The 22,615-nt window shown below is 44.7% G+C and overlaps 1 protein-coding gene across 2 annotated transcripts in view; it reads left to right on the top strand.

The window, feature by feature from the left end:
* The first annotated feature begins 796 nt into the window (after nt 1-796).
* SCNN1D (sodium channel epithelial 1 subunit delta) overlaps nt 797-22,615 on the top strand; it is a 37,026-nt gene continuing 15,207 nt past the window's right edge. Inside the window, exons 1-4 of one of the 2 annotated variants that reach the window (XM_014575523.4) lie at nt 797-1,423; nt 13,947-14,272; nt 17,502-17,757; nt 19,849-20,042. In XM_014575523.4, coding sequence (XP_014431009.3) covers nt 13,956-14,272; nt 17,502-17,757; nt 19,849-20,042 — 767 coding nt within the window. In that variant the 5' untranslated portion in view covers nt 797-1,423; nt 13,947-13,955. The remainder of the gene's footprint in view (nt 1,424-13,946; nt 14,273-17,501; nt 17,758-19,848; nt 20,043-22,615) is intronic. The other variant, XM_075906271.2, reaches the window with a different exon arrangement.

The following is a 22,615-nucleotide window of genomic DNA, read 5'->3' as shown; positions in this document are numbered from 1 at the left end:
GGAATTGTGCTGATGGATGCCGGCAGATCTGGCTTAGAAAGGCCTGTACATTGTAGTGGTGCTAAACATTCTTGACACATCACTGATGTGAGAGCCGCAGCATTCTGGGACTGATCTAGATCTTCTTTCCAAAACAATGATATATTTGGAAAAAACACTGGTCCTGGGGCCATATCCCTCAGGAACAACCTTATAAATCCCCAGGCGTGAATGGGATGGAATTCAATTTTATTTCATGAGAACGTAAGTGTCGGTCTCCTTTTGGCCCACGGCCGAATGGCTGCATTTCTGCCACTGCTGCGCGCAACTAGAGGGGTGACCCTCTGCTAGCCAAATCTGTGGCTCTTTGACTGGGCCAGAATATTCCTCACATCCAGAGAACTGGGCCTTTACACATGCAGCACCGTGGGCTTTAATGAGCTTTCTTGGGAACGCTTTGCAGTGCCAGGCTGCATCTAGCCTCAAGGTCTGAAATACCTTTGTGAGCAGGCCAAGACGCAAATGCATTCAGGATTGTCCAGTCTGTTTCTGCATTATTCATCCTATGAAAGGCTCTTGATCTTGAGAAGGGAGGTCACAGATGAGGAGGGGTGGTCACAAAATCCAGGGCTCTCATTGGTTGAAGGAGGCAAAGTTAACAAGCTCACAAGTTCAGCTTCTGTCTCCCCTCTTCCCTGGTCCTAAAGTTAGCAGAATTCTTGCCGAGGGGTTTTCCTCACACAGGTGAGGAATGATTCACTAGCCTTTAAACAATTAACTCCCCCCCCACACACACACTCACTCAACAGCCTAAGGAGCTACCCTAAAAAATCGACCCAGTGTCCTGGAAGAAAAATATGCAGAGCGCAATTTCAAACTTCCAAATGGCTATCATGTGTGAGTTCCCTCAAGCACAGCCATGGGCAGGGCCCACACAGGCCATAACAGATTTAATAATCAATGCTAATGCACGCCACAGAAAATAACGGAGAGAAAAAAAGGACGTTCCTTAGGTGGCACATTATTGATAGTTTAGAACTTTGTTCAGCTTTGAGGGAATAGGATTTTCTAGGCTCCACTGCCCCTATTACAAATGCATCAATGAATATTTATAAAAAAACATGTTTTAAAAATGCATGTAACCATCAGACACACATGCAGTTTTATTTAAGCTCAGCATAGCCCCTGGGTGCTACTTGTTCTTCCAGTTCATTCACTCCCTATTCCTTGGAAAACGAGTTGAATGTTTCCATCATCTCTGTGCCTTCAGCAGTCCCAGCCCCTTTTGATGTCATCGCTTTCCTCTATTTAGGCCAGACAGCTCCCAGTGTAGGTTCAGTTGTAAAAGAAAAAAGAAAAGCTTTGGGGCCCTCAGTCAGAGCAAAACTGAAGGCAGTCTGGTGTCTACTGCAAATCCTGCTCTGCAAAGACATCTACTACCAAGGTACAGTAATGTAGCCTTCGCCTCTGAGTCTTCATTTTTAAATGTGTAAATATAGCATAATAATTGAAAGAGGTACAGGTATATAGATATATGACTGTATATGTTTTCAAGGTGTATGTGAAGACTGAATTAATTGTGGCAGACATTACAGTATGTGGGCATATATCACTGTACTTTTTTTTTTATTTACAAAGAATGTTATTTCTTCTGGGAACTGGCATCTTCTTTCCAACTTGGCGCTTTTGAAGATCACTGTTGCAAAGATTGACAGCTCTTCATCCTTCTTATTAAACACACCAGTAGGTTTCTGTCTAACTGTAACTGCTGAGTTAACAAGGCAAGTCTACCTAGAAACATTAAGAAAATACAGCCAGCAACAGCATTCTATTCTATTCTATTCTATTCTATTCTATTCTATTCTATTCTATTCTATTCTATTCTATTCTATTCATCAGCTCTCATACAACATTCATCACCATAGTATCTGAGTGCCTGTTTTTGTATACATATGGAAAAATCCCTATAGAACTTTACGCATACTTGTGTTTCTTTTATTTCTTTCTCCAGCACCCCTACCCACCTTCCCTTAGGCTATGTCTAGACTGCAGCCTTCTTTCGGAAGAAGCTTTTCCAGAAGAGATCTTTTGGAAAAACTTCTTCTGAAAAAGAGCATCCAGACTGCCAAAGCGCATCAAAAAAGTGATCTACTTTTTCGAAAGATAACGTCATACTGAAATGGACGCTATTTCACATTTAAGCTGTGATTACTATGGATGGAGTAGCCACTAGGCACCTTTGCTTTTTCTTCTTTCCTCTTCTTTCGAAAGAACTCCCTCTTGCCCATCCACACACACCTTTTTCCGAAGGGGTTCTTTCGGAAAAAGGCTTCTTCCTCATAGAATGAGGCTTTCCAATGTCGGAAAAACCCCTCTGTTCTTTCGATTTTCGTTTGAAAGAATGTGATTGCAGTGTGGACGTAACTTAAGGTTTTTTTTTTGAAAAACAGACATTTTTCCAAAAAATTTCTGTAGCGTAGATATACCCTTATTTATTCTTGGATCTGGACTTCTAATATTCCCGTCATCTGAAGATGTGGGTTGCGTTCACAAAAGCTCATGATGCCATCTACATGTTTTGTTAGTCTTTAAAGTGCTACTAGACTGTTGTTTTTTAAGTTTTTCCTGTTACAGACTAACTTGGCTACCCCTCTGAAGCTTTCTTTCATTAATTTAAAAATTATATGAAATCATTGGCCATTTCCCAATAAACCAAGCAAGCATCTTTATAACTTGTTAGTGACTCAGCCCTGAAATTCATTGTTCTGAAGATCCCTATCTGTGTTTCATATTTATAGCTGTGTATGTGCAATGAGTGCATTTAACACAGGGACATGGGAGTGATTTCTTATCTCTGTCGTATTGCTTCTCAGTTCTATTTCTAACTCAAGTTAGAACAACACTATGTACAGCATGCTTGAGAATTTTATGACACTTGAGAAAATAATTGTAGTTTTAATGAAAGTAACCTTCATGTGTAAAAACAACGAGGAGTTCTGTGGCACCTTAAGGATTAACAGATTTATTTGGGCATCAGCTTTCATGGGCTGAAGCCCACTTTGTCAGATGCTCCAGTCCGGGAAAGCTTATGCCCAAATAAAGTCTTTCAGGTGCCACAGGACTCCCTGTTGTTTTTGCTGAAACAGACTAACCCGTTTCCCCCTCTAAACTTTGTTATCATGAGAAAGACATTCTTAAACTTCCTTTCATGCTTCCTGGAAAAAGCCCATGTTATTTTCAATATGCTATGCATTCTTTGTGGTTTTTTCCACATTCACGACAAAACTTCTTGTTTAGAAATACAGATATTGTTTAGAAATAAAGTATTGAATATGAGCAGGAGGAACAATAAGATTAAGAACAAAAGATCGGGAATTACTGTGTGTCCGAACTGTGGAAGAAAACATTGTCCTCACTCTGCGTTTGTAAGCAACAAGTAGCCAGAGACAGTTTTATTACGAGTTGCAACAAGGGAAAAACTGAGTCGGTTGGGGGGGAGGCAGATCTTCCGAGGCAGATCTTCAAATACAAGCAATTATGAAGCAGTTTATATACTGTCCATTAGATATAATAACATTGAACAATTAGTTTCCTTCCCATTACAAACACCAATGGCAAACAGTTATTTTAGTTCCACCCAGATGCTCCTTATCTCAAGGCCCCTGCCAGAGTCAGCATTCTATCCTTATCTCCGTATGGAGGCGAGAGGCGAAGGCAGCGTCTTATTACAGCTCTCGCGTTGTCAGGTCTCAGACTTAGCCTGACTCTTGCTCTCTTGCTAACAAGACCAAGATGGCTGCACACAAATTCCCTTATTCCCTTTTCCCTGCCTCCAGAGTCCCCCCTTTTGTGCTATTAGCACAACTAACTTTCTAAACTTCTATTTTCATTAGGCATTACATTTCTATTTCCAAATTATAACAACAATACATATTTAGGCAATACATAAAAGCTATTTCTATTATTACATCTTTTTCAATAAAATATTTCTAAAATAAGCAAAAAGCAAAAAAAATCATCTCAATATAATTCTATAATAGGGCTATTCTATAATTTTAGTAACATAACACAACATCATAATTAGTACACAAAAGAGAATGTGCTATGGATTAAATGGAAAGCGTGCTTCTCAAACTGATATATATTTTGGAGCACATAAATTTGACCTTGCAATTCAGAGATTTTTCTGGACCACTGGTAAGAGTGAAGGCAGATTTTGAACTCGGTCGGGTACTAAGGTAATCCAATTAAAGGGTATTTGGAATTTAAGGGTTAATTGCATTTAAAAACCAATTAGCGAGGGCAGTACATGCTGATGGTACCCGTCCATAAGCATAGAGTCCAGATCCTGGAAGAAACCCAAACCACTGCCACAAGTTTCTCCTTGCCAATATACAGTACTTCGCTTCTTTCACCAAGGTCAGTCCTTAATGTCCTTTTGTAGTCAGAAATCTCTGGGTTTTGGCAGTGTCAGCGGAGCGGACATTTCTTCTTCTTTCTTGAAACAGTCATGGTTCAGCATTATGCAGGGGAGAGGTTACTAGCACGTCACCGTGTAATATTTTGGTTCTTCTGGCAGATACTGAATGCATGGTAATGCTGTCAGTGGACAAGGGAGAGGTTACAAGCACTTCACCTTGTACTCGTCTCTTATTGTTCTGCAGGAGGAAAAGCAGGACCAGAAGGAGGGATAGGCTTATCAGCAGTTGGGGTAGGATCATTTCGAGATGGAGGGGTCTTTTTGCAGTGAGAAGCATGGGTCCAGACAGGTGGTTAGCAAAACTTGGTAAAGGTCTTTCTAGAACAGTCTTTTCCTGATGGACATAAGAGTCTCTATTCTATGAGCTAAAAGCCAGCTGACTCCTTTGGATCCAAGCTTATTTTCTAGAAATAAAAGCAAAAAATGAAAAACAATCCCACACGGTTCTTTGGTTGTTTGGTACTGGCCTTATCAAAGTGAGGCCCTTTTGGAAGGTGGTTGCCAGGGAAACCAGAGTCAAGTTTAGCTGTTTTGTCTGTGTGAAGGGATCTGTGTATTCTTGAACCTCAAATTTTTGAGTTGAAAGTTCTCAGCAAGATACCATGGACTGCCTCAGTTTACTCCTATAGTTCCTTTCTCTTGACTTTAGGGTTCTCTTTAACCCACCAGGTTAAATGCAATAGTTTCAGGGTTTTTTAAATTTACTTTGGAAGCACCAGTACAGCACCAGCACTATTATAAATGTTAAAATCAAAACTTCCCACATAATTTGGCGAACACTATTCAAATTCATCCCCAAGTAAAGGCGCTGCCCCGATGATAGATTTGACCTCTACTGCCTGGTTGAGTGCCTCAGAGTGGGTTGGCATGGTCTGCGGTGTTCCCTATCTGTGTGTACCTCAAACAGTCAACCCTGATATGCCTTTGGTGTTGGCCACCAACTCCTCGATCTCTGCCTACAGGGCCAGCAGACCCTCCTCTAGATACTTACTTCCTCCATGCCACTCAGGATCCCATGTTAGGCACCAAAAAAAAAGTGATGAGTATGAAGGTAATGAGGGGAGTCTGAATGCCGCTGCCCAGGTCTCTGAGAAGTAAGCTGATTTCAGCTGCACCAGGGCTCTTCTACGAGGGAGTTCTGAAAGCAAGGGGGGTCAGCCGAACCTCGAGACCCAGCGGATGTGTGAGGGAGTGACGACTCCCCTTATTTCATGAGCTGCTGATAAGGTCTGACACTTTAGACCCAGCAGACCCCTTCTTTGGAGTGTGTAGAGTTAGTTCCCTATAAGCCGCTGAGCGGGCAGGGAGCAGACAGGATACTCCCCTGAGTGACTAAACTGGGTGGGGGTCAGTCTAAGCACACCCCCACACCGCCGAAAGGCACCCCTGTGTACTATATGTATGTGCATCATGATCCAAGGACCTGTAGGCATTTGACAGATTGGCAGAGAAAGAAATTAAAGCCCTGAGGGATGAGACTGAAGCTCAGAAAAGGAAAAATCCTCCCAACAGTGAGAAATGTAACTTACATGCATAAAAGAATGAAATCTATACAATCAATCCTTAAGGTTAAATTTACTCTCTCAGAAAACAAATAATTGTTTTAAAATACTTTTCTTTTATAGATGTTCCTTGCTAATTTTTTTTTTTGAACAGCCTGCTGTTACCCAATGGTATGCTTTTAATTTGTAAACCAGAGAGTTTGGATGGATTACTTCATTGTTCAATTATTAAGTTAAAGGTGGCATGTCTCAGTTTTCCTCTTGTATCACAGATCAGGTTTAATGTGTGAAGCTATAATGCTTTTCCTTAGCACAAGGTGTTAGCCAGTTACTGTTCCAGCAAGCAAAAAGCTTTTCTTTTCCTGAAAAAATCATATTCTATGTTATAGGCTCACTCAAGGAGGGAGGGACAACAGCGGGCCTCACACCCCTCCTGAACAAACAGGCAATCTGCACCCACACACACCCTTGGATCTGAAAGCAAGCCAAAAGTGTTATCAACTCAGTCTTGAACAGAGACACCATGAAGTTTCAGGGCTTGGATTCTTAAAACAATGATTTGTTTTCTTAGAGAGTAAATTTAACCTTAAGGATTGAATGTATAGATTTCATTCTTTTATGCATTTAGCCAATTAAGTATCAATAGAATTCCTTATTTCCCCTCTGCAGATTTAACAAGGTGTCTGTAGCCAAATGTTTACATTTGACTGTTTCTTTGCCTGGATTATTAAAAGAGGCTGCAAGAAATCATTTTTAAAGCAGGTTTCCTTCTCACACATTACGACAATTGCTTAATTCCTTCCACTCTCCCATGGAGTCACTTCTCACCTTCATATATCCTTCATCACTTGCTTTGTCCCTCATGAAATTTTCCTCATTCCTATTAATTTAACTTTCCAATGACTGTATTTCTACTTTCCTTATTCCTTCTACTTTGCCTATCGGGCTCCAAACCTCTTACCCTCTTTTCACATGCTTTTTTCGTCTTATGGTCCGTCCTGATTCCTGCTAAATGGCTTTATTCAAATATTTATTATTGAAGTCAGCTAATAGTACTTTTAAACTTCTTAGTACAGGGGTTTTCATAACAGCCAAGCTGCAGCAGGGTTGATCTATGCTGCTGACTCTAGGGTGGATCACTTGCCCATGATCTGTACGGAGATCTAGGTCACAGAATGTGTGTCTGTGTTAGGGCAGATTTAGCTTCTAGTGATTACATCTTCAAATTCAATTTCTACTGGTTGACTTAGGGTGGCTTTTAATTTACCTCCTCCCACGCCCTCAAGCCAATATAATGGCATGCGAGGGGAAGGTTTTGACTGTTTATTGATATATTTTTCTGGACAGCCCTCACTCATGCATTGTGAAACTTCCTTGGGTTACCTGCGATTCCAGCCAGAGAGGCTGTAGTTATCTATTTGCTAACAAGGGCTTGAGAATCTCCTGAAGTTGCTTGGCAGCCCTTTCCTGCTCCTGCGTTGTGTTCTGTGTATGTTTCCAAGCAAAATGCCTAGGGGTCGGCGGGAATTCCTTCCTTCAGGATTTGGAGGAACACTTCCCACAAGCTCTTAAGTCTATTCCAAAACTCCGGCGTTTCGCTTTGGATTGGGCAGATTTAGTACTAGAGCCTGTTTTTCCATAGGGAAGAGCTGATCCCTTTCAGTTATCTTTTGTGCCTCCTCTCTATCTATAATGATGTATAGCCTGTATGGGCTGGGCATAGGGTATGTCTACACTACCCTCCTATTTCGAAATAGGAGGGTAATGTAGGCATACCGCAATTGCAAATGAAACCCGGGATTTGAATTTCCCGGGCTTCATTTGCATAAGACGGGCGCCGCCATTTTTAAATCCCGGCTGGTTCGAACCCCGTGCCGCACGAACTAGGTAGTTCGAACTAGGCCTCCTAGTTCGAACTACCGTTACTCCTCGTGGAACTAGGAAGCCTAGTTCGAACTACCTAGTTCGTGCCACGTGTAGCCGCGCGGCACGGGGTTCGAACCAGCCAGGATTTAAAAATGGCGGTGCCCGGCTTATGCAGATGAAGCCCGGGAAATTCAAATCCCGGGCTTCATTTGCAAGTGCGGTATGCCTACATTACCCTGCTAGTTCGAACTAGCGGGGTAGTGTAGACATACCCATAGAGAGGAGTAAAGGGGTAATGTTGTGCCAAATTCCCCCCTTAGCTTGGGAAAGGTGGCACAGTAGATATGGGCATGCTAGCGGAGAAATCCTTTCCTCTCACTCCTAGTACATTCTTTTGGCACAGAGGCGCTGCTGCTTGTATGTTACATTTCTCACTGTTGGGAGGATTTTTGCTTTTCTGAGCTTCAATCTCATCCCTCAGGGCATTAATTTCTTTCTCTGCCAATCCGTCCAATGCCTACAGGTCCTTGGATCATGATGCACGTACATATAGTACACAGGGGTGCCTTTCGGCGGTGTGGGGGTGTGCTTAGACTGGTCCCCACCCAGTTTAGTCACTCAGGGGAGTATCCTGTCCGCTCCCTGCCCACTCAGCGGCTTATAGGGAACTAACTCTACACACTCCAAAGAAGGGGTCTGCTGGGTCTAGAGTGTCAGACCTTATCAGCAGCTCATGAAATAAGGGGAGTCGTCACTCCCTCACACATCCGCTGGGTCTCGAGGTTTGGCTGACCCCCCCTTGCTTTCAGAACTCCCTCGTGGGAGAGCCCTGGTGCGGCTGGAATCAGCTTACTTCTCAGAGACCTGGGCAGCGGCATTCAGACTCTACGCATTACCTTCATACTCATCACTTTTTTTCAAAGATACCTCCTTTTTTTTTTCTCCTTTTTTTGTTTTGTTTTTGTTTTCTACATTTTCCACATTGAGATGCATCTCTTTCCATGGATCTCACCCATATTTGAGGCAGCAACCAACACTGTTCCCCCCAGGGGCGGCAAACAAGACGTTTCCCCCCAGAACCACAGCAGTTACCCAGGACTGCATAAACCTCAGGTGCCTGATGTCCAGATGCAATACAACTTTCTTCCTGTACTCGAGGCGGCACCACCAATAACCACAACAACTAACTCTACTTGGGGGCGGCAAAGCAACCCCCCCCCCCGAAACTGCTTTGCGTCTGACCTTGTTGCAGATTCAAGAGGTTCGGATGGCGTGAGCCCACAAGAAGTAGATGACCCCACAGGCAGTCCTCCTCCACACCCAAGTAGAGATTTCAAAAGGTCTCTTACCTCTCATTTGGCACCCTGAGGGTGAAGGGGAACGGTCCGCAAACGCTATCACTGTCTTCAATCGGATGTTGCCCTCCGAGTCACAGCACCAAATTGTGAAAGAAAACATTGTCCTCACTCTGCGTTTGTGAGCAACAAGTAGCCAGAGACAGTTTTAATACTAGCTGCAGCAAGGGAAAAACTGATTTGGATGGGGGGGAAGCCCCGTCCTCCCCGAGGCAGATCTTCAAATACAAGCAATTATGAAGCAGTTTATATACTGTCCATTAGATATAATAACATTGAACAAATAGTCTCCTTCCCATTACAAACACCAATGGCGAACAGTTATTTTAGTTCCACCCAGATGCTCCTTATCTCAAGGTCTCTGCCAGAGTCAGTATTCTATCCTTATTTCTGTATGGAGGCGAGAGGCAGCGTCTTATCACAACTCTCGCGTTGTCAGGTCTCAGACTTAGCCTGAGTCTTGCTCTTTTGTTAACAAGACCAAGATGGCGACACACAAATTCCCTTACCCCCTTTTCCCTGCCTCCACAGGACCAAACAGCAATGCACAACAACAATGCTAATACTGATTTATTTCAAGAGTTTTGTCATGTGCAATATTTTTGTTTTGAAAGGCGTTCAAGTATGAGCAGCAACATGAAATGATTAAGCCGTCTGCAATACGTCAATAGATAACCATATGTAGCCACTAGCATTCACTGGTTGACAGTGCTGTAGTTGAGTGCCCTTGTATATCTGCAGAGATGACAGATATACTACACACACAGAGAATGAGTTCTGTATCAGTAGCAAACACCGTTGATTAAAGGTGAAATTTCAATTTTTGTGTTTATCTCTCCTACCCCCCCCCTTTTTTGAGATGCGTATGGAGGTTGAACCTTAGTCCAGCACTCTCTGGTCTGGCAACATCCATGGTCCGGCATGATTTTAGTTAGCTGGATGTTCGCTTTTCATGGGCGTGGCCAAGTTTCTCACGGTCCCATAAAGTTTGTTTACAGCCACCAGTCCTGGCTCTCAGTGTTCTGTGCTGTTATTTAGCTCTAATTTACCCCAATATGTCTTGTAAGAGCCATGCAAACAGTGGAAGTGTTGGTAATGTCGCTAAACATAAGCATGTTTATTATGCTTAATCTACTTATTTCCTTGTGCCAATACAGTAAAATTGCATAAGAACACAGTTATGAAGAGAGCTGATAAGCCTTAGCGAGGCCTAGGCTTATACAAGGTGTATCAGCACAGTCATTCATTGTTAAGCAGCATTGCAAGCGCTGTTCCATTTATTTGCCTCAGCATCGGCCTCCCTCTGAAGACGGCTCCAAGCTCGGCTTGAGGTAAGCACTTTCCAGCTATGTATTTTACATAGCTGGAATTGCATACCTTAACCTGACCTTCCAGATCTAGTGTAAACCTGGCCTTTCTAGCATCATAGACACTGAGTCAGGGAGGGGTGGGGTGACCTTGGGGGCATACTGGTTCCTCCAGAAAGTGATGCTAACGGAGTTTTCCGTGGATGGAACTCATTCCACTAGATTGCTTTTAGGCCAGAGTCCCAAGTGGTGGAGGGGCATGATAGGGCTTAGCCCCCAACGCATGGGAAAGAACCCACTTAAATATGCTGTGCCCTTGAGGGGAGTAACTAGTTGTCTCCTGGCCAGAGGAGGAGGCGCTAAGCTGGGTAAGGGAGCTCAGTTGTAGACTGCAGAGGAGACATCTCTGAGAGAGAGAAGCTCTGGATTAGGGCTGAACAGGTAGGTAAGCTTTAATGAAGCCTGAGGGAATGGAAGAGCTTTTAATTTGAAGACTGGTGTGAATATTTATTTGGACTGACTCATGCTACCCCAGGAGGCGTTAGACTTTTACATGGGTGGAGGGTTAACCAAGCCAGAGATTAGCCCAAGGGGGAGTCAGAAGCAGTCCCCCTGGCTGTAAAAACCCAGGGGAGAGGGGAGCAAAGCCCCCTGCAATGCTATGTCTGTGCAGCAGGGGACTGTCTTTTGCTGGACACATCCAAGCCGAGATATTAATGATGTGCTCACGAGCATGAAAGTCCATCTGTGTGGTTTTTTTAAGATTCCAAGGCATTTTGTTAGGAGCAGGTTGTTAGCCTTAGGGTCTTAGCCAAATTCCAGTTCACACAATTGCATTTCAACTCCAGAAACTCCCTCGGGGGTGTTGTATCAGGTCAAGGTTTCCACTAAGCTGCGCAGCAGCACAGCCCCATCGCAGCTTAATGAACCCTGCCCAGGGGCTCAGGACTTGCGCAAGGAGCTCCCTGCTGAGGACAGAGCAGCGAGCCTCTCCCAGCCTGTAGGGACATGTCCCCTCCCTCCTGAGTCTTGAGCCCCTGGCTGGGCTGGGCTCATTAAGCAGCTATCGGGGAACTTAGAAGGTGGTGCTTCTCTTCATTTCCCTTTCTAGATGGCTCAGTTCTGCGGCTGCGTGCTGTGACACAGCCGCCGCATCCCAACGCCTGCCACATCTATTTCTTTCTATTGCCACTCTTAAAGGGGCTCCTTATGGTTCTTGATGGGCACAAGGTTTCTTTTGGGGAGGGGTCCTTTAACACAAAAGGTTATGGGCCAGGGATGTCCAAATGTACTGGCCCTCCAAACTGCATAAGGCAATTTTCAGAGTTTCAGGAACCAGGACACACCTCAGGGGGCTGAGCCTTTCACCCCGTAGGAGGCATCTGATGGGGTATGGGGCTTCAGCCTTCAGAGAGATCTCTGATCTCTGAGAGATAGAACCCTTGAGCCCTGGCAGGTGAACCCTGCAGTGGTGAAGCCCCAAGACCTCCCTCCCTCCCTTACCTCACAATGCCACTGCATAGGGTTGCCAACTTTCCTACCAGACAGACCGCATGCCATTGCTGTGAACATTGGCAATCCTACAGGGCAGAGGTCTCAAGTCTCGTCCCGCACCCAATCTGGTACATGGAGAATGGGAGCTCAGCTAGTTGCACTTTAACAGTAAAAGAGACACAATATGGCCACCACTCTTGGGGTATGTCTACACTACCCCGCTAGTGCGAACTAGCGGGGTAATGTATGCATACCAAACGTGCAAATGAAGCCCGGGATTTGAATTTCCCGGGCTTTATTTGCATAAGCCGGCCGGCGCCATTTTTAAATGCCGGCTTGTTCGAACCCCGTGCCGCGCGGCTACACGCGGCACGGGCTAGATAGTTCGGACTAGCAAGCCATTCCGAACTATCTGTACGCCTCGTGGAACGAGGAACGAGGTGTACAGATAGTTCGGAATGGCTTGCTAGTCCGAACTATCTAGCCCATGCCGCATGTAGCCGCGCGGCACGGGGTTTGAACAAGCCGGCATTTAAAAATGGCGCCGGCTGGCTTATGCAAATAAAGCCCGGGAAATTCAAATCCCGGGCTTCATTTGCATGTTCGGTATGCATACATTACCCCGCTAGTTCGCACTAGCGGGGTAGTGTAGACATACCCTTATAGACTATTGGCTGGCATAGGAGATCGATAAGGGCTGCAGATCACATGTTCCAACCCAGCCCTTGGTAGTAAGGATCAAAAGTTGGCTGCCATTTAATGGTGGTTTGGTGGCTTATGTGGAACTCTCAGAAGCCACCACCCTAGCTTGCTCTGATGGGACCCTAGGTTGTTAATCTGAGCAGCGAAACCTAGGACAGAATGAACCCAAGAGACTGAACTCCCCTCCTCCCTCTGGGAGTGGTGCCTACATGTCTGGGATAGAGCCTGGCTGTCCCCGACCTAGGACAAATGGAGCAAGTTGTTTGTTCTCCAGGGACATTCAGAAGTATTACATTCACATTAAAATATTCTTTAATAAAGACACAGGTGTGCAGAGTGGGGAAGGCTTCCAGTGGGATACCACCCAGTCCTCTGCTAACACATCCAACATCATTAGCTGGGACAGGCCTCTTCCCACGGCTAATTCTTTAGGGGACCTGCTCAGCATCATTTCCAAAATAATACCACGTGTGAAAATCGAGCAAGGTCGTGTGTGATCTTACACTGCCCAGCGTCTAAGTGTTTGTATTCATTACCATTCATTTATTTATACAGCACCATAGGCTCATCCAGATTAACCTCTGATCCTCTACTGTTAATTACGACAGCAGGGATTTTCGCCATCCGTCAGTGTTAGCATTGCTTAATGCACATCAGAGGCCTGAGGGTTTTTTTTGAAAAAGAGGAAACGTTCTTGTTCAATTCTGTCTGCAGCACTGGATGCCTTTACACATGCCCACTCTGACAGCTTTGTGACATCTCCCCTGTCATCGCTGGAATGTCAGTATCAAGCGAAGACTATCTGGGTCTTTATTCATCCACTTGGCAGTAGCCAGAATACTCGACCTCTCCACAAGGAGGTTACTGGTGTCCAAGCCCTGGGAACAAAGAAAACTTTGGGTGTTCCTTGTGTAAGCACCAACTCCTTTCACCTATGTGGTGGACCTATTCTCTGCAAGAGTGTTTCTTAAACTTTTTAAGACTGAAGAACATCAAACAATTTTTTTTATGAGGAAAGGATTTTTTACCAAGGATTTTTTTCGTCAGGGGGTAAATAGAGTCAGGGGGAAGTTATTGAGAAAAAAAAAGTCACCTGCCCCTTTAAGGGCGGCCATTTTTAATTCTGTTCTCCGCGGTGTGCCACAGAACACAGTTTAAGAAACACTGCTCTGCATGGTATTGAGAGATGGGGAGCTAGCCTCCACCCGTTGGCTCTTGTAGGCTGACGAGAGCTTTTTGTTTTCTTTTTGCATGGAAACAGCCTTAGAGGATGGAGCAGGAGTGGGTGAATGAAGAGAGGGGGGATGAAGGCCTCATTGAGTTCTACAGCAGCTTCAGGGACATGTTTGAGTTCTTCTGCAAGAACACCACCATCCATGGCACTGTCCGCCTCGTGTGCTCGAGCAGCAACAAGATGAAGACGGCTTTCTGGACCCTGCTCCTCCTTGCCAGCTTTGGGATGCTGTATTGGCAGTTCGCTCTTCTGTTCAGCCAATATTGGACCTACCCTGTCATCATGACCATGTCAGTTCACTCGGAGCCCAAGATGTTTCCAGCCATTACTCTCTGCAATCTGGACCCGTACAGGTAGAGCAGCATTTGGGGTGGGCTGCCACGGTTTTATCACTGTCCCAGGGCAGATGGCGGGGGTTGGGCCTTGATTTGAGTTAGGATGAAACAACTTAGTCGGTGCAGATTTGGGGGAGAGGATTGGACCCCTGGATTGAATAGAGATTCAACCACTTTATTTTCGGTGTAGATTTGGAGTCAGACCTCATTCTGGCATGAAGGATGATGCATAGCAATTTACTTTCTCTCCGTACTCATTCAAGATGAGAGGAGCTGATCTCTGGGGCTGCTTCGACTTCATTAATTGATTTTCTGTTCTGGAAAAAAAGTACTTTTACCCTGAAATAAGTTGCTAGCTGCTGCTAAGTCCTTCATATCAAATCAACAGAGCATGGCCCCTGGACACTAAGGGCATGTCTACATTAGGAAACTATTTCAAAATAATTAAAATGGATATAATAACTCCTAAAATAACAAAATCGAAATAGGGTGTCCACACTATGGGGAAGCCTCGAAATTAGTCTGAGGCAGACTCCATTATTGTGGATGCGCTTCCTCAGACTTAGAGCTCCAGGAACCACTGGGGAGAAAACACTTTGAATTATTCTGGGGAGTAGTTATTTCAAATAGTGGCACCGGAGCAGCTACACTATGGCTATCTCCAAATAACTATTTTGAAATTAGCATTATTCCCCGAGAAAAGCAGGAGTTCAGATTTCGAAATAGATGGACACTCCACTTATTATTTCAGAATAAGGGGGGTTATTTCAAAATAAAGCCCTAGCGTAGACCAGGGCTAAGTGATATATCTAATTGCAAGCTAAAACCAGCTCTTGCAAAACCACTTATGCATACAAATAATTCTGCGTGGGGATAGTCTCACCGACTTCCCTAAGATTGGTCATGTACATGCCAGACTGGGGCCCAGACTATCAGGGACAAATATTCATTCAATTACATTCAAATTATGTAGTGTGCAATGACTTAATGTGCCTGTTGCAGTTACATAACTTGCTTGCAGACATGCCTGTTTATGCAGCCAAGAACAAGATGGTTGCAAATCTGAGGTCCAAATTTGAAAATTAAGCCACACATAGCAACACCATGCTATTTCAGTCACAGTTCAAGTCAACGGCTTCTACATTTGTCCACCCAAGAATGCCCACTCTAAGCTCTCAGATCCACAGCCATCACCTCTCTTGTGCGTAGATCTGTGATGCTCCCTCCTGGCCAGGTTTTTCCAGGCTTACACTACGGTATTCCCAGCAAGCCAGGCTGCCTAAATGGGCCTGTGTCTGCACTTTGCTTTCTCATCCAAGGCTATGAACAGCAGTTCCAAATCACCACCCAGATCTTTATAAGCAAGCACAGAGGTGAAAGCAATACAGAGAAAACACATTACACATAATAAAAGAGCACATGCTGATAAGCTTACCAAAGGTCATCCTGAGTCCAGCCTGGGGCTCTGGTAGGTGTTAACTTTTCAAAACCTACCACTTGGTTTTCCCCATGGTTACAAGTTCACAACTGTCTCAGCTTTAGAACCAGAGCAGCCCTGAATATCTCTCTTTCATTTATACCACCTGGGCCTTTGATCTTGGCCTTCTGTAATAGGTGAACAGCCAACAAAGGCCCACTCTGCAAAGTGTCGTTTCAAAAGGCTGCATTTTGCATAACCAAGGTGAATAATGTTGCAGTCACCTCCCCATGGATATTTCCCAGGGTTCTGGGAATTCCCAGGGTTCAGGGTTCTTCTCAGATATTGTCCTAAAAGTCTATTGTTGTCTGACACATTGTTCCATATAGTCTTTTGATCCTCCAGGTCTTACATCTCTTCTCCATTTCTAGAGAAGCTATGTACAATTCTGGCCCAAAATTATACATAAAGATCATTAACTAAATTTGCATTAAGATAATTCAACTTAATATGGTAAGGATTTGTAAAGACTGCAGGTGTAGCGTGGGGGAGAAGTATAATAGAATTTATGTGGGGAAGGCTCACCCATCTGAATAGAAGTTTCTAGATTTTCGTCCTCCTTACTGCAGGTCACGTAAGTTGAAGCTATAAAGTTATTTATGGAGGCGGATCTGAGGGCTCATAACAGCAGCCATGCTCACAATGAGGACAGTACCAAATTAAAACAAATTTTATTATAACAGGTATTAAGATGGCAAACAAAACAAAGCACCCAGCACAGATTACACAGATTGATTCAATCATCTCCGAGGGCAACATTAACAAAATCTGGTTATATAAATTGTACTTATCTAAGTTTACAGATAGAATTACCTACATACTCAGATCCCTTTCTCCCAGAAGACCGAGTATGGAAGGACCAGCCTCCCTCTGCTTGTGGGACTTTAGCGCAAGGTGAAGAATGGAGAACTAAGAAGCAAAGACTTAGAAAGAATAAGTAAAGTGAAGCAAAGAACTTAAATGAAAGAAAGAAAGAAATACTTGATGAGGAAGTAGATGGAGCTTGTGCTTGAGCCCTGAGGTTCCTTATTCCCATAGCTTTTATCCTTCTTTTTGCGTCATAATACCCAGCCTCCGATAAACAAAAACCAGATTTCTGCACCCTGAGATTTTGTGGGTACGCATACCTGATTGGATGGCAATAGTGGGACAACTTTTGAATATGCATGAATAAAATCACCCAGCGCTCCCTTGGACTTGTTCCCAGACATGGAAAAAGCGGGAACTTTGCAGTTACATAGAGAGAGCCTGTTTCCTCCTGTTTCATTAATCCACAATGTCAGTGAACTGGGGTTTGCAGTTTGGGACTTATTTTAGGTCTCACAAGGCACTGTGTCACAGCCCCCATTTGTGTACAGACCCAAATGAAAATTTTGCCACAAGTCTTCCATAATTTCTAAAAAGATATTAAATATATATATAATTTCTAGATGATAATTAACCCTTACTTATCACACTACACTATTGCTAAAGGCAACTCATACAGGCTACATCAAGTCCTGCAGGCCTTGCATTACAGGAATTTCTATTAAAACATACAGAAAGGAATAGGATAGGAAAAGAGAGAGGTTGGCAGGCTCCACAGAAAAGTACCGTACCAGTTATAACGTCTTTGAAAACTTTGGATACTTTCTACTCACCTCCGTGATTGGTCTTTCCAACAAAGACATCAAGAATTGACATGGCCTAGAGGTTAAACTTTCATCAACGTAAAAAAAAAAATCATGTGTGCGTCCGAATAGACATTCCTATTATTTTTGTCCCTTCTAGGTTTGACCTAGTCAGTGAGAAACTGGCTGAGCTGGACCAAATGGCAGAGGAAGCAATAGCTGGTTTGTATGGCTACCACACATCAATCTTTCCCTCCCGTCATAAAAAGGATATCCGCGTGAAGAACTTGTCAAAGAGAGGACCTGCCAATCAGAACAGCTCCAGTTTCCAACTGAACCACCACATTTCACTGGTGATGCTGAAGGAACCTGATACGGGGTTCAAGAGAAAAGATTCAAAAGTGGGCTTTAAATTGGTAAGTGTAACCAAGCAAGTGAGGCTTGTTAAGTAATTCACCCAACCTGTGGGACAAGTTTAACTCAACCTTTCCTGCTAACAGGGCTGTCCTTACCCATACACAGAATATGGAGCTCCATAGGGCACTTGAAAATTTGGGGCATCGCTAGGTCTTAATGTCCACCCATCCACGCCTTCCTGTTCCTGGTCTGTGGCTCTGCTTCTTCTGGAAAGGATCTAGTTAACTTAAAAGTGAAAAAGCCGATCACTGAACCTGCGAAAAGAGCCATTCGAGTGGTAAAGAAGCCCTTTAACAGGCATTTCTGAACAGGTTTCTGAATTGACTGTGTTAGTCAACAGGACCTTAGTTTAAAATTTGCTTTAAAAATATTGAATTGGCGAGTTGCTGAAGATTCCAAAATCACGTCTCATTCCCCCGGCCTCAGGCTGCTGTCGGGTACAGGGACACCAGTTTAATAGTACTCCGGAGGGCCCCACAAATACTAAGGACAGCCCTGCTGCTAGAAAGATTAAATGGAATGTAGGTGCATTTAAACAATGGAGCCTAATAAGGGTCTGGGGAGATCTAATCCCAACCATAATCCTTTACATGTTATTTTACCTCAGGGGTGGGCAAATACCAGCCTGTGGGCTGGATCTGGTCCACAAGGGTTAGCCCCTGGCGGGCCCCCACACTGCCATATTTACCTGCACCTCCGCAGGTACAGGCAAACACAGCTCCCATTGGCCATGGACTGCCGTTCTCAGCCAATGGGAGCTGTGATCCCCTATACCTGCAGAGGTGCAGGTAAATATAGCAGCAACAGCCCACCAGGGGCTAACCCTGATGAACCACCTCTGTTTTATTGCCCACCTCTGTCCTAACTTCTGAAACACTTGGGCTGTGTCTAGACTGGCCGCTTGAATTTCCACAAGAATACTGACTTCCTACTGTCTGAAATCAGTGCTTCTTGTGAAAATACTATGTTGCTCCCATTCGAGCAAAAGTCCTTTTGCGCAAAGCTTTTGCACAAAAGGGCCAGTGTAGACATCTCAGATTTGTTTTGTGCAAAAAAGCCCCAATCGCAAAAATGGCGATCGCAGCTTTTTTGTGGAAAAGCGCGTCTAGATTGGCCACAGATACTTTTCCGCAAAAAGTGCTTTTGTGGAAAAGCGTCCGTGCCAATCTAGACACTCTTTTCTGCAAATGCTTTCAACGGAAAACTTTTCCGTTAAAAGCATTTGCGGAAAATCATGCCAGTCGAGATGTAGCCTTGTAGAGAGAGAGGCCAATAGCATCAAGGCGTTCCTCAGCAATGACCAATACACCACTTTTATTTTGCAGCCTTTCATAGTCCATGTTTTTGCAAGATCCTTCCAGCAATCCCAGAAATGAGAAAACACACAACTGCCCATCTGTGTGTGTACAGGGAAAGAGGGAGATACTGGGTGTATTAAAATATAATAGCCGGGCAGTTAGCTCTGGCAGTTGGATATGATACATGCGACACATGGACATAATAGATTTGTGACCTTGGAAAAGTCAGTTAGTCGCTCTGTGCCTCAGTTTCCTCATCTGTGACATGGGGATGGTAGACATGGAATTCAAAACCAATGAGGAAATGACGTTGACAAGATGCAAGATGCCCGAACAGTTTCATTTTGACTTATTGGTTACCAGAGGGCCATAGCTTGAGGTCCTTGGTCAGGCTGATACTTGCGGCCAACAGTGGGTGTTCCCCTAGCTAAGGACTTGATAGGAAGTGAAAGCGCTTTGGGGTGTGGCCCACGACTCATGAGCTGTAAAGTGCTTCCGGTCACCTTCCAAGGTCACTGCAAACTATGCTTCTCTTCCTTCTCCTGTCCAAGGAGTGACTCCAGTGAGAGTCCGGGGGACACGTCTAACGTGGTCTTGTATGGCTTAGCTGCATTCTCATTCACCACACATTGGACTGCCCCCACAGCTCCCCTACTGCCAGGACAGAAATTCCCCTCAGACCTCACCTCTGCTGCTCTTAACACCGTCTTACTGCTTACGATGTTCTGTAGCTGGAGTCCTTGGGGTGCTTCTTGGGCTTTGATTCCCTCTCTCCTTTTCTTTTCTCCCCAGTGCAATGCAACGGGCGGGAATTGTTTCTACAAGGCCTACTCATCTGGGGTAGACACCGTGAAAGAGTGGTACAGGTTTCACTATATGAATATCATGTCCCAGCTACCCGTTATAATCAACGTTTCTGCTCAAGGAGAGGAGATAGAAAACTTGGTCTACTCTTGCCGGTATGATGGGGAGCCCTGCAGAGACAGGTAAATCCCTGCTAAGGGGGTAATCATGGGTTAGCCGAGTACAAAGGGATCCATCCGCATCCACCTTAGAATTGTGCCAGAGCCTGAAAGGAGAAAGCTGAGCTAAAGAAGTTCCGTGCCGCTCACAATGAGCTTAACCATGAGAGCCTTTATTAGACTAAAGGGGACCATTCCTTCTCATCCCACCCATTCCTCCCCAGCCACACCTCTCCCACAAAAAGCCGTATCTGCTTGTTCTCTCTGAAGTCGGCTTAATGCCTTGCTGAAATTTCTGCCTGGCACACCCGTATACTTTGCAGTTAATTACAGGAATCAGCTGCTTTGATGCATGTGTGGGAGAAAGGACATGGAGGTTGATTTGACCAGAGAAGTTTCACATAATTATAGTAAAGGGAATAAACGTTTCTCAGTACAAGGTAGAAGATAATTTGTCTAGTGGGTGCAGCAGTGGGCTGGTCTCATGGTTTCAGTGGTCTAGTAGCTAGAGTGCAAGGTTGGAAGCCAGTTCTTGGGCTCTGTTCCCAACTCATCCACCACCTTGCGATGTGATCTTTGGGCAGATCGCTTCATTTCTCTGTCCAAATTGAGCTACCATTCCACACCTGGCTTGTAGCAGGATTGTGAGCAGTGGTCCCTTTTAATTTTTCCATCCATGTGTGGAATAAATTTTGTTATGTGCACCCTGGCATGTGTGGATGTGCACCCCCTGTAGAAATACATGTTGCCAGCTGTGGGCATTCTGCTAGTCAGCTGAGCAGCATTTGAGTCTCCCCTGGGTGGCCACCTCAGCTCACAGCTTAGAGGGAACACTGGTTGTAAGGCTAGGGGAGTGAATGGATAGTGTGTGCTTCAAGATTCTTGGCGAAAGGATGCTTGTCAGCAGCAGGACTTGTCTCCCTGTGCCTATTAATGCAGAAATCTTTGGGACAGACCTTCAGCTGGGGCATACTGTTACAGCTTGACTTCAATGGCACTACAACAATTTATCTGTTGATCTGACCCTCTCAATGCTAAGATTGTCCAGAGTTGGCTTTATGGATAATCCATAACAAGACAAATATACACCTCAGCTTGAGCTTTCTCCCAAGTTGGGCAGAACTCTCTCTGTCCCAGTTCATAGTTTTTTTTCCACCCCAGGAAAGGCACCCAACTCCCTTGATTGACCCAGCAGGAGCAAGTGGAATTCCACTGTATCTTTATGCATGGCTAAGGGATGGGCTATCTCAGCAGAAGATCCCTGTGCAAGGGTCTCAGGTTTGCCCCCCTGCAGGAAGAACTGCCACATATTGTTACTGCTGTTATTAAATATTGGAAATTCACCTCTATGATCAGGAACTGCATTGTGTGCAAGCATGGGGGACTCTGCTTTATGGATACGCTCCCTCCCCTGCATCCCTTTGAACAGACCAGTTCTCAGATGACTAGTTACCTGTATTGCAGTGGCTAAACAAAGTAAGAGGGCAAGAGGGACAAGATAAAAGGATCGTATTGGTGTTGAATGCAGCAACTGTGGGTTTTCTCCTTTTGTTAGTGTTTGAAGGGGCCCTCCATAATGGTTTATCGTGGCCTGTAGTAAAATAAACATAGACAGAAGAATTTATATGGCCTCCTACCATGCAGCTAGGGGATAACAGAGCTGATCTCAAAAGGAAAATGGAAAATGGATGTCCAAAACAACAGCGAAAGGCTGCAGCTTCACAGCTTTTTATTACCAGCTTTTCATTGCAGTTTACAAGTACCTAAAAGGATGTTACAAGAAGAAGGGAGAAAAGTTGTTCTCCTTGGCTTCTGATGATAAGACAATGATTTAGATGATGGCATAGAGAGTACAATTATTAAGTTTGCAGATGATACCAAGCTGGGAGGGGTTGCAAGTGCTTTGGAAGATAGGGTCATAATTCAAAATGATCTGGACAAACTAGAGGAATGGTCTGAGGTAAACAAGATTAAGTTTAATAAGTACAAATGCAAAGTGCTCCACTTAGGAAGGAACAATCAGCTTCACACATACAGAATGGGAAGTGATTGTCTCGGAAGGATTACTGCTGAAAGCGATTTGGGGTCATAGTGGACAACAAGTTAAACATGAGTCAATAGGGTGACCCTTGCGAAAAAAGCCAACATGATTCTGGGATAGGAGTGTTGTGAGCAAGACACAAGAAGTCCTTCTTCCACTCTACTCTGCCCATTGGTGCTCTGTTGGCTTTGCTCTGGAGAGTCTTGCCCTCCAGAAGATGCTAGTTCTGCCACACCACCGTGCCAGCTCATGGATAAGTGGAGCTACACACCCAGGGCAGCCTCCTGTGACCGAATGCGATCAAATCGAGGAGGGCATTGGCTCCTGGAAAACCACCCACCGGCTCTACCCTGACACAGGGATGCCTGAGCAGAGGCTTTCCACCCTTCTGGGCTGGGAACCTAGGTGTATGAACCCTCCATCTTGTGTGGGCCGTGGGAGAATAGGTTTGCCTGCATTGCCTTCAGCATGCCTGATAGGCAGGGACCCGGGGTTTGTTTGTCTGTTGCTGGTTTTCTTCTCTTCCCTCTCCTTTGTCTGCAGTATGGGATGTGCT

This window comes from Pelodiscus sinensis, chromosome 24 (assembly GCF_052426305.1).
Source record: "Pelodiscus sinensis isolate ZL-2025 chromosome 24, ASM5242630v1, whole genome shotgun sequence".
Taxonomy (NCBI): domain Eukaryota; kingdom Metazoa; phylum Chordata; order Testudines; family Trionychidae; genus Pelodiscus; species Pelodiscus sinensis.
The sequence above is the reverse complement of the archived record's forward strand: the minus strand, read 5'-3'. Positions and strand labels throughout refer to the sequence as shown.